The sequence below is a fragment of the Dendrobium catenatum genome, unplaced genomic scaffold (assembly GCF_001605985.2).
Source record: "Dendrobium catenatum unplaced genomic scaffold, ASM160598v2 fragScaff_scaffold_621, whole genome shotgun sequence".
NCBI classification, from domain to species: Eukaryota; Viridiplantae; Streptophyta; class Magnoliopsida; order Asparagales; family Orchidaceae; genus Dendrobium; species Dendrobium catenatum.
Genome location: NW_021319083.1, coordinates 20,387,353 through 20,399,439, shown reverse-complemented (window position 1 = coordinate 20,399,439; position 12,087 = coordinate 20,387,353). Strand labels below are relative to the sequence as shown.

Sequence of the window (12,087 nt, the reverse complement as noted above, 5' to 3'; positions counted from 1 at the left end):
GAGGGTTTGATGGTATGTACAACAGCTCTTCAACCGCTCCTTCCTTACTCGGTTTAGCTTCAGCACACACACAAGGGCCATTCATCCCCGCTCAGGCATGCACGCACCCAATTCCTACTCGCTCCCTATTTTGATTCTCTTCTTCACTTGGCTCGGCTCCTAAGGAGGCACGTACAAGAGCCACACGCAGAAGACCGCAAAGGGGAAGCCCTCTCACTTGCTTGATTCCTCTGGACGCATGCGAGCAGGAACAGAACTCAAGAATCAGCTCTCCCTCTCTCACGCTCTAGTTTTTGAAGAAAAGCCGAATGCCTTGCTCTGATACCATGTTAAAGTCAGAGAATTTGAGAGGGAAAATGCTTAATTTTATTATACAAAACAATCTCTATTTATAAATATGTGCAAGATATCTTAATAAAGAAATAAATAAAAATAGAATCAGGCATAGTTTCCCTAATATAATCCTTCCTAAATCAGCCACCTAAATACGGAAGGATATCGACATTATCCACGTAAGCCTCTCACGAATCCCCATCCTGGTCGTGGGATTAAGGACCAAAAGACGACTGAGATTTAGTAGCATGATCTAGGTGAGCGTCCCACGAATCTCCATATTAGCCATGGGATCAAGGGCCAAGGGATGATTGAGATTTTAACTATTACTTCTGAAAATAATTTGGTATGGAAGTGTAATATTAAATGGAATTTCAGTTATTTGTAGCAGAAATTCAATAAGCTCAGCTGTGAAATATTTCCCTTGATTGAACAATTTGTTGACAGGATCTAGATTGTTTCTGAAATCATAATCCTAGTGATAAAGAGGGCAGTCCAAAACCCAAACAATACATTTTCATCAACGTCTTTAATGGCACAAATCCTTCTCCAAATTAATGAAACAACGGGTTTAGGATGGCAAGTGCGAGGGTGTTTCCATAAATTGTGTCCATAAAGACTTACCAATTATGTCTGTGGCCGACAGCAAGGGGTGGCGGTGGATGGCGGATAGGTCATGGTGGTGGGTGGCGGTGGCAGGCGGATAGGTCATGGTGGTGGGTGGCGACAAAAGTCACTTAACTTCGGTGAAAAATTTTCGCTTAAAGTTGAGTGAGTTCACATAAAAATGAACTAGACATTGCATTTAGTCATCAAATATCAATATTTTCAAAACATTTTCAAAAGAATATTTTGCACATACTTTACTCACAACCAAACAACCCCTAAAAAGATAAATCTTACGAAAGTCTGCTACGGAATACTTTACCACCACTTACCAATTCTATTACAAAATTGCTCTTCTGCTTTACTTCACTATACAGCTTTTTTTCCTTTCCCATTGGATATAATATTTTCTGTTTTATCTTAGCTCGCCCCGTTTTGGTATGGGGAGGAGAAAGAGGTGCAAGTGGTTTTTCTTTGTTTGTTCCCTGTTTGTCAAGCTTCCATGCTACCAAAATAACAGTTTGCCACGTAATCTACATGTTACCAAATGAATTGTCAAAACAATTGCACAAACAAATCAATTACAAAATGCTCATGCCATCCAATCTATAGAAGGAAAAAAAGTTACCTCTATCACACAATTAGACCACAGAAGCTCATGTTTAAAAATGCCATCCCCTGGAACGCCAGTAACTCTGCAAGTTCTGATTATTCCTTGCATCTCTGACCTTGAGAAAGAGCTTGTATGCTGTCTCAACTTTACTCATTGCCAACAACTTGTTATTAAGTTTGCTATAAACAATCCTCCCAGGACAACAGCCATGTCGTAATGCCTCATTCACAATAAGCACAGCAGTCTCAACATGCCCAACATTGCAGAGTCCATTGATAATACAATCATAAACTTCATTATCTAAAGTATAACCACTCTCCTGCATTTCTTCCCAAAGCTTCAACAGCATCCCGCCTTTACCACACCTTGCGAGCCTCATAAATAAAAGCTTGTAGGCCTTCAAAGATACTCTACACCCTAATTTCATGGCATTTTTGTAGATCACCATAGCAGCATGCGGCGGCCCAAAGTTGCACAAAGGTTCGATAAAGGAAGTAACCATTCCAACGGTAGGTACGAGTCCACGTCCCAGCATTTCATTAAAGAACTCAAGAGCATCTGCCACTCTCCTAGCTTTCAGGAAAGCTTTAATCAATTTGCTGTAAGTATCAATATCTGGAGAACATTTCCTCTCAGTCATTCTCTTGTAGTAATTAACTGCTTCCTCAATATCACCTGCTGAAATACAATTAGAAATCATCACATTGTATATGGATGTATCTGGAATGCATCCCTTCTCCTCTATCTTGTCAAAGGTTTCAGCAGCTTTGCCAATCCTCCCAGCTCTTCCTAATGCCTCAATAAGGTGGCAGAATGTTCGACAATCAGGACTGAAATTATCCGCCGCCATTGCTGCCCAGTATTTCTCCACTTTATCCACCATTCCAAACTTTGCCCACCCTGCAATGATTTCATTGTATGTTAGTTCATTAAATGGGATTTTCCCTTTCATGGAGTTCAATAATGAACTAGCAACTCCAACATGAGACTTAGTACATAGACACTTCAGGAGGATATTAAGAGCCTTGGTGTCACAATCAGCACCAATATCCTCTAGCCTTTTGAAAAAGTCAACAGCTTTTGAAACCTGACGAGCTCTCACAAAACTATCCAAGATAATTTCTATGGTTCCCAAATCAGGTTTCAACTCATCCTTCCTCATTCGAAGAGAGACTTCAACCATAAAGTCGAAAAATTTCCTTTTGCCAAGAGCTTTGAGAACCAAGTTATAGGTTTCAATGTTCTTCGGTAAATCTGAATGCCCCAACGCCCAATTAAAGAAAGCCACCATCGCTGCCCCGCCCATACTGCCCTTGTTCAGCACATCTGAAAAGATTTCCGGCGTCAAATTGACGCCGGTCGCAGAAAGGGCGGACTCTAAGGTGTATTTGCCGCTAACTTTCTGGAGAAAAATCCCTCGCAGCTTCTCATCGGGTAAGAGAAGGCAATTGCTCGGTTTTGATAGCTGGGGTTCCGGCATTGGTGTCAAGGTAAAAGCGCAACTTTTAGTGGTTTTAAGACCAATTGGAAGGATGCTAGATAACTCCTCAAGAACGAACTGCTCTGAGAGTGTTGTCTCGTGTTTCGAAGGAATTTCTTGAGATTTAGGAGAAAAAATAGATTGCTGCGAGAGATCGGAGGTGCAATATGTAAATGAATGGGGCAGAGGATAGATGGAAACCCTAAGGAGGTTATGATACCTGGTTAGGGTTCCAGACGCCATGACGACATGTGATAGCTCGACACGATGTCTTCGCTCTAGCAACGAATAAGCTCGCCCAATAAAGAGTCGCAGCAGGCTCCCTGAATTTACAAGCTATGGGGCTGTTTGGATGTAGGATTTAACAATGATTTATGCCGATTTTCAGCAGGATTGATGCCAAATGGGATTTGATCGCCCGCTAAATTTCACGGCGGAATAAAATCCTCCGTCTCCGGTCACCCCCTTCGGACTCTAAATACCAAATCCTGGAATTTTTATTGCCTCCTCCCAACTGACGCATCTCTACGTTCGGTATGGCTTCATAACGCGACATCTGGCAGCAGCTTTACCCGAGACCCGACCCGACGATGATTGGGTATATGGCACGTGCGAAATTTAAAAATAATGGCCCGAGCAGCGGACCCGAATATTATCTATTAATTAAATTGATCAATATAGCTTGGAGACGTCTAGGGCTCGCTATTATGGTGACTTTATCCTTTTCACGCGCTTCTTCGACCAAATCCCATAAATCCGGCGAACTACAAGATTTAAAAATATATAAGGTTGAGCTTTTTTTTTTGTTTTTTTTTTTTTTGGCCAAGAGATAAGCATTGGTATAGATTTAACACTATGGATTGATTTGTAGTAAGGATATACTTAGCCAAAGTGGCATGATTAAGTGTAAAGTGAAGCCTAATTAAAAATATATAACTAGATTATAAGGTAAAATCAAATTAGATTTTAATTAAGTTGATAATAGAAATGCTAACAGTACAAAATAAAGTAAGTCATAATGATCATTAGTAGTCCGACTTAGGTGCCATAGCATTGGGACATATAAATAATCAAACTTCACAATCTCAAAATGTTGTATCAGTCATTCTAAATGGTGTAGTCCTCAATTAATAAGCTCTCTAATATGTAATTGAAATGAATATTTTTATAAACATTATAAAATTTACAATAATTATGAAAAAATTAAATAAACTATAAAAAAATCCAGATAATTTGAAATATATTCAAACATGGTTAATATAATATTTGAATTTAAAAACATGCATTGATTAAATAAAAAATGCATAAAATTTTATTTCCCTTAATTAATCTATTTCTAAAAATTATGAAATTTAGATTTTTTTTTAAATTAATTTTTCTAATCTTGGCTAGAATGACTTTGAAAAATCAATCAAATCTAATTAAAGATATCACATTTAAGACATTCCATAAATCAGGATATAAAGAAAATAAAATAGGATAGCTTCATTTGGGACAACTTTTTTACTGCTTCTTAAAGTAATTTTTTAGTACCAAAATTTTTATATTAAAAAGATGCTTTAAGAAACAGTAAGAAAGCAGCCCTCAAACGAAACCAAAGACAACGAAAATATAAAAAGCTACACAATGCTTAAAATCATATACAAATCATTTTCAGTGAAATTGGAGAAGTACAGAAATATAAGATTATCCAACCAAAAAGAGAAACTATACTAAGAAATAAGAGAGAAAATGTAACATGAATTCAATTTTTACCTCTGACAAGCCTCACATGAAAGAACCAATGCACTAAAAGGGCAACAACAACTAATGCTCCAAGATAATTACATAGAGGACCATACCTCGCTATGAACCTATTGGTAAAAACAGAACTCTGAACGCCATTAATCTCAAGCATGAAGCTTCTGCTTCCCACAATGGTAACATTTTCAGCAACAGCACCACAAATTTCACAGTATCTGCAGAATTAAGATCAGCAACAGAAGCAGCAGGAAGCATCTTGAGTTTCAATGAACAGAATCACTCTAAATACTCATAGATTCGGTTGTGAGAACAATCTAAGGCATCGCTTGTGACAGGTTTCTTACTACTGCCTAAAGTAGTTTTTTAGTATAAAAATTATAAATTTTGTACTAAAATGCTGTTTTAAGAAGCAGTAAGAAAGCCGTCCCAAACAAAACCTGAATCAGTAGTTTTAAGTAAGAAATTATGCTGAAGTACTTAAATTTATATTTTGTTAAGTACTTACATAATCTTCTTACTTTAAAACACGATTAGGTTTTGTTAGGAGGCTCTTCTACTGCTATTAATAAAATCTTAAGACAGTATAACTTTTTTTAGTAAAGTAAGAAAAAATTTATATTTTTTATACTATATAAACTACTCTTAGGCAGCAGTAAGAAGCAATAAAACTAAGCCTTAGATTTCTCACAACCCGAATCTATGAGTATTTTAGATGATCTGTCATTAGAATCAGATGTCTTCCTGCTGCTACTCTGTTGCTGATATTATTCTGCAATACTGGTGAAAGTTGTGTGCTGTCTGCAAGATGTTACCATTGTGGAGCAGAAGCTTCATGCTTGAGATTAAGCCGTTCAGAGTTCGTTTTACAAATACAGTCATAAGCAGTTATGGTCTTATGTATATTATCTTGTAGCATTAGTTGTGTTGCCCTTTTAAGTGCATTGTTCTTTTCCATGGTGAGCTTGCAGAGGTAAAAATGTATTCATGTCATTCTCTTTCTTATTTCTTAGATATAGTTTCTCTCTTTTGGTGATAATCTTATCTGTCTTGTTCCATTTCACTGAAAAGATTGTTCTTGCATAGATTTAGCTTGTGTAGCTTTTTTATATTTTATTGTCTGTAACTCGTTTGGGATGATATTTTAATTATTTGTTAAATATAATTTTTTAGATTTTTATTGAGACGGTTTCTACTGCTTCTTAAAACAATTTTTTTAGTAAAAAAATTAAATTTATTGTAACTAGAGAAGCTGTTTTAAAAGAGCAACAAGATAAGCCGTCTCAAACGGAACCTTAGTAAAAAATTAAACATTTGGTACTAAAAAGTTATTTTACGAATCGTAAGAAAGGCTGTTTTAAACAAATTCCTTTGACCTGTTTTTGTTTTTTTATATTTGGATTATTTAGGATATCTTAAATGCTGATATCTTTAACATAGATTCTGATTTGATTTTTTTAAATCATTCCTGGCCAAATTAGAAAAATTTAATTAAAAATCTTAAGTAGAATTAATTAAGGTAAATAAATTTTAAAATGCATTTTTTATTTATCATGCATGTTTGTTTTAAGTCAAATATTATATTAAGCATAGTTTGAATATATTTCAATTATTTAATTTTTTTCTAGTTTTTTTTAAATTTTTTTCATAATCTTAATAATTTATAATGTTAAAATAAATAATTTAAAAAATATATTTTCATTTATATATTAGATAGCTTATTAATTGAGGACTCTTTCTGTGATTGAGTTAAGTTTGATTATTTCTATGTCCAATGGAACTAATGCTATATCAATAAGTCGGACTACTTCTAAGTATCATTATGACTTACTTTATTTCTTGTATTATTAGCATTTATATTATCGAACTAATTAATACAATATTAAAATTTTTTTGGGAAAATTTTTTATATATATATTTATTAAGATCACCTAACCGAGTTTTCCATAAGATTTCTTCATATCTTAATTATGAAATGTCTAATTCTTTTTGCACTGCTTAATGCTTAAATAATGTTTTAGTTTAGATCAATTTTGAATAAACCAATAATACTAGATTGCTTTAATTCACTAGGTCAAGTTGCATTATTATATACTACTTGCCTTGTTAGAGAAAGATTAAAGGAGGGTCAAATTACAATGTAATTGTGATAAAACATGTCATAATCAGTAGAGAGAGAGAGAGAGAGAGAGTAATTAATATACGGTAATATTATGTATAATTCATCATATCACTAAGTACAAGAGTAGCAAGACGGATACAAGAGTTTTTATATGAGAAGACCTAAAGAAAAAAACTCATGAGAGCTGATGAAATAATTTAAGTTGTGTTCATTATAGGATTGCATAATGATGCCTCCAGATGTGATTGTGGGAAAGGTGTTGATATGATGTTGTAAATATGTAATGTATAAATTGTATGTTTGTGAGGTAATAGTTGGAAGAGGCTTGTGGCATGGAGTTTGTCTTATAGAAATACGTTTATTACATAACTTTGGGGTTGATGTTGAAGATTTCAAGAGTCGTCATGCCTTGACATTAGTGTTTAATATGATCGCATTAGCTTTGTTAGGCAATGAGTGTGTCGATGTTTTGATGATGGCTAGGCGCAATCAGCAGCTAGGGATAACATTTATATCAATGGTTGTTGTGGCTTATAAGATATTATTATGTATGATTACGCGACAGTGGGCGACAAAAGTCAATGGGCTGATGTGTTGGCGATTGGACGCATTGACACATAGATGTGTCATACCCACCATCTACTATTCATTATATTTCCAACAATAGTGCCTGTATTATTTCCTTTATAAGAAAAACAGAATCGATTTTTTATTTGAAAGTAGGGATAATGCTCTGATGAGAAAAAATGTAATTAACAAATGAATTTATAATGCATTGAGCCAATTGATTAAGAGTAATATTTAAGATTGAATGGGAAACCTACTTAGATAATATTATAGAGATTGAAATAAAAATAATAATAATATTTCATTCCAAAGAAAAAATAGTTACATGAGAAGATTTATAAGGCTATTGAGATATTGTTTGTTAAGAGAATTAACCAGATAATCACTCCATCAAAGAGAGTAAGATTTAGATGCGGTAAAGTATATGTGAGATAAAACAATATAAATTTTATAATGTATTCATTTTCCTTTATTAAGATTGCCAAAATGGATCATCAAAATGTAAAGACTAACTAAATCTAATAAAAGAGCAATTAACTACCAACTCATAACCCAATCTAATAGTGAAGAGTCTTGGAATTTATTTGATAATCTTTTTAAAAGTTTTTCCTAACCATTAATTGCATTTCTATGAAATGATGTTCTTCCGTTGGTTTTATTAAGTTAAAGGTCATAATTTCGCATATTTATATCATGTTTTAATTGGTTGGTATCATCTTGGGAGAGAGAAATGCTCTAAACATGTAATGTCTAGATGGAGATGCGAATACTATCATTTCTAAATTAAAGCATAAAATTTTCACCTTAAAAAAAAAAAAAAAAAAAAAAAAAACATAAAATTGTTCAATTGTCTGTGGCTAAGCTTCTCAAGACTTACTCTTTCAAGGGGTATCCACATTTGTTAATGAGTTTTTTGAGTTTTTTTCTCCTGTTATATGCCTAAAAATAGAATCATTTTTTGGAAAAACCTTTGAGAGGTTGTTTTAACTTAATACAATGTTCTTAATCTCTCTGGTGCTGGGTGTGGGCATTATTATAACAATAAGGTTCTGTCATAAAAGAGGCTTTGCGGGTCCTTCAATGCTATAATGCTTATTCAAGCTGGAGCTGAATAGTTTTACTTTACGGAAATTAAGCTTTGGGTATTCCATTGGTAATTAACTAAATATTTGGGTGGAGGTGGATGATTGCTTAATATTCACTATAATCAATGGTCAAATGTTCTGCTAATGCTTGACAATTTCTATAAAATTAGGGATAGTTCAAACATTTGTTGTCCTTTCCTCCTTTACCATTACGCATATTTTAAGGCGATGGGTAATGCGGTGGGATGATTAACTTGCCAAATGGGGGTTTGCACTTTCTTAACTTGAGAAGTACGATGATCAACCTTCCCATTGTGCATTGGTCTTGCTAGATTAGATCGATTTGAACTACCTTATTTTCGTGTGCATTAGGCGCTGCTTGGTATTGTTTTCATTGCTGATTGTATCTGTAGCTTGTTTTTCCAGTTCTGATGTATTGGAGGGGGGTTTATTAAATGGCTTTTCTAACTTTCTATTATGGTTTGCCTGCATTCTGGTTACCGTAAGCGTTGGTTGGTACCACCTCTATGGTTTTTGGCTGCAATTTTGTTGTCTGGGTGCATGGTTAGATATTTTTGGCTGAGTTTTTTTGCACTGATGTCGAAGGGTTTCTGGCTCCTTTCCTTAAAGTGTATTTCTTACTGTTAGTTTTCTTGCTGTTGTGGATACTTTCGCCATTTATTTTTGTGCTTTCCTGGAATGGTTTTTTGGGATCATTGCCGTTTTTTCCTTTTCTGGAGCCTGGTTCTATTACTCGGTTTTATGTTCCCTCCCTTCTGGACTTTCGCTTCTTGCTGGATGGGAAGAAGCATTGCTTATTTTGTCCTCTTGTACATGGGGGGTGTTGGAAGTTCATATTTGTTTGTTCTGGGGCACTTATTTAATTCGGTAACAAATTTTTAAGCTGGGAATATGATGAACTTCTGTATGCATTAATATGTGTGGCATTTCATTTGAAGGTTTTTCACGCTTCAAAAGCTGGCTGGAGCGGGAGAATGTTGTTATACGCTTTCTGATGTTGGATTCTTACTGGAGGGAAAAGTCCTTCTTTCACTAGACTTCTAAGTGAATATCACTGCTTACTTTTTGGCTTTGGAGGACAGCCTGTTACTCTCTTATTTCGATACTCATTCAGCGGATTTCATGGGTTTTATTATATAAGATTGCAATCTTTCTTACTTGTTTATGTTGAGAAATTTTTTGCAGGCCTAGTATTTTTTTGGATCAAATGGGAACTTTGAAAAGAACTGCTGCAAGTACTCTTTTATTTCTAGTTGTTTTTTTCTTTTTCTGAGTTCTCTTCTTTTTTTGCAGGAAGATGGTACTGGAATGCTTATTTTAAGGATCTTCTTTTTTTGGGATGTTGTCCTTCTATAGCCCCGAGCTTTTCCTTTTATTATTTTTGTAATCTTAAAACAGGAACCACGGCTCTTGGTTTTTATTTCTTTACCTCTGTAGCTCCCTTCGGACAGTAAGTGAGCTGGAGGATCCTTTCAAGGAATCTGTAACCAAGAACATTTGAAATATCACTGCGTAAGCCCCTGCTGGGGTTTTTAAACCAAAAAAAAAAACTACCAATATAACCTTCTAGAGAGAGTTTATAAGTGGCCTTTTACTTTTATCTTGTTTTGACTAAGAAGGAGACATTTTGAAGGAAATATACAAGCTCATAAAAATTAAAAAATGATATATGACTAAGAATAAATCCTCATTAAACCTTTTACCACCACTGTCATAAAAAGTTAATAAAAGGAAAGAGACTCCAAAAGAAACCAATTAGAATTGCATCTAAATCATTTGGATGTTTGTGAATGATGAGATTTTAACCTCTTACATTAAATTTATCTTAAATGTTTTGCGATTATTATTATTAATTATTATTATTGATAAAAATATGTTTAAAAAATAAATAGATATAAAGAAAACTTGGAAAGTATATCTTTGATAAAATTTGATGACCAGATAATATTTTAAAAAATTGTTTAAATTTTTTTAAATACTATGATAGCATTATAATATTTTAATTAGTTAATTAAATTAATTATTAATACTTATTTCAAATAATTGATAAATATTATATTCATATGCCTAAATTTCGCTCAATAACTATCATAATAACTAAAAATATTATAAGATAGCGATTTTAGGTCATAATCTAATTTTGATCAGCGATTATGAATTTAATTATTTTCCCATCTCATATTTATAACGTTCGTCATAAGGGCCTTGGCAAAAAGTAGGCTTTACAAATCATCTATATATTAATCTTAAAACATTTATTATTGGCCATTAGTTTTTAAATCCTGTTGAAATTGTTTGGTCATAATTCAGGATTTAAAGCAGTTTAGTTATTAAGATTAAATTTAATATATTTTAATTAATTTTTGTTTAATATGAAATTACTTATTAATGTCAATTTAATTATTCTTCAAATATTTAATTAATTTTAATTCTCTTTAATTAGTTAATTATTTTTTGAAGTAATTTTATTATTTCAACTAATTATTCATGTTATTAATTTTTTTTATTGAATTTATACAATTATTATTCATTAATCAGTTAATATTCTACTATTGAATTAATTTTAAATTTATATTTACACTATTTTAATTATATTATTAATCCTAATTATAAAATTAATGAAATTTTAATTAGGGTTGTATAGATAAATAATTATTTAAATTCAAAAATATTAACTAATTCATTATACAATCAACTAATTATCTCAATAACAACTAGCGTACTTTGATATTATGCTTATAATAAATAATTAAAATTAATTATTTAATTCATAATTAACAAAACTCTAATAATATTACTATCATTACAAACATAGATAGAGTATCAGATACACAACAACAATCAGCCTTATATCCCACTACGTTGGGGTCGAAAAACCTACTGAATCTTTTTCTCTCCATTTGTTCTTTTAAAAGTAAAATATCGTTTAAAATCTAATAAAGAAAAGTCATTCCTAATATTTTTTCTTTAACCAAATCTTTTTAGGCTCACACCTATTCTCTTAACATCAAGTCAAATTTAATTACTCTACTCCTCCTAAAACCAGGTCATTCGGAAGGGCCGCCTTTTTTATGTGACCAAATCATATACGACTCTCTCTAATTTATCTTCTATCTGGCTACTTCACCTTTTCACATATATGCTCATTCGTTCTTTATCTCTAAGGGTAAGCACTCATTCCCACCTGAGGATTAATCAAAGATGAAATTACTATTTAATCTTACATTTAAGAGTAAATTAAAATTAAAAAACACAAATATATTATAATTTTAAACTAATGACTTAACCACCATGATTTGGATTATATTTTAAATAATTATAAAATTTAACAGGATTACCATTGAAGTTGTAAAATAATTTTAAGGACTTAAACAATCCCGGAAATTACTATGGATAATACCTGCTGGTGCCTAACAGCCCTAACATTGATTTGGGATTTACGGTCAAAAGGGGTATCCGGAGCGGAGGGCGTGACCGGAGCGGAAGGATGTTTCCGCCGTGAAATTTAGCGGCCGCATCA

The 12,087-nt window shown here is 33.0% G+C and overlaps 2 protein-coding genes across 3 annotated transcripts in view; both read right to left on the bottom strand.

Moving 5' to 3' along the window:
* Nucleotides 1-1,109: 1,109 nt before the first annotated feature.
* On the bottom strand, nt 1,110-3,517 carry LOC110111493 (putative pentatricopeptide repeat-containing protein At5g43820). 2 transcript variants are annotated; one of them, XM_020843400.2, is made up of 3 exons: nt 3,253-3,517; nt 1,568-3,176; nt 1,110-1,472 (listed from the first exon to the last, which is right to left on the bottom strand). In XM_020843400.2, exon 2 carries the CDS (start codon nt 3,030-3,032, stop codon nt 1,602-1,604), a length of 1,431 nt encoding a protein of 476 aa, XP_020699059.1. In that variant the 5' UTR covers nt 3,033-3,176; nt 3,253-3,517; the 3' UTR covers nt 1,110-1,472; nt 1,568-1,601. The 2 variants fall into 2 exon arrangements, with proteins under 2 accessions (XP_020699059.1, XP_028551076.1); XM_028695243.1 differs by having other exon boundaries at nt 1,568-3,517.
* A 1,227-nt stretch (nt 3,518-4,744) lies between these two features.
* Nucleotides 4,745-12,087, bottom strand: part of LOC110111491 (E3 ubiquitin-protein ligase MARCH2) — a 16,916-nt gene continuing 9,573 nt past the window's right edge. Inside the window, exon 2 of the mRNA XM_020843398.2 lies at nt 4,745-4,990. Within this exon, the coding sequence (XP_020699057.1) occupies nt 4,777-4,990 (214 nt within the window). The 3' untranslated portion in view covers nt 4,745-4,776. The remainder of the gene's footprint in view (nt 4,991-12,087) is intronic.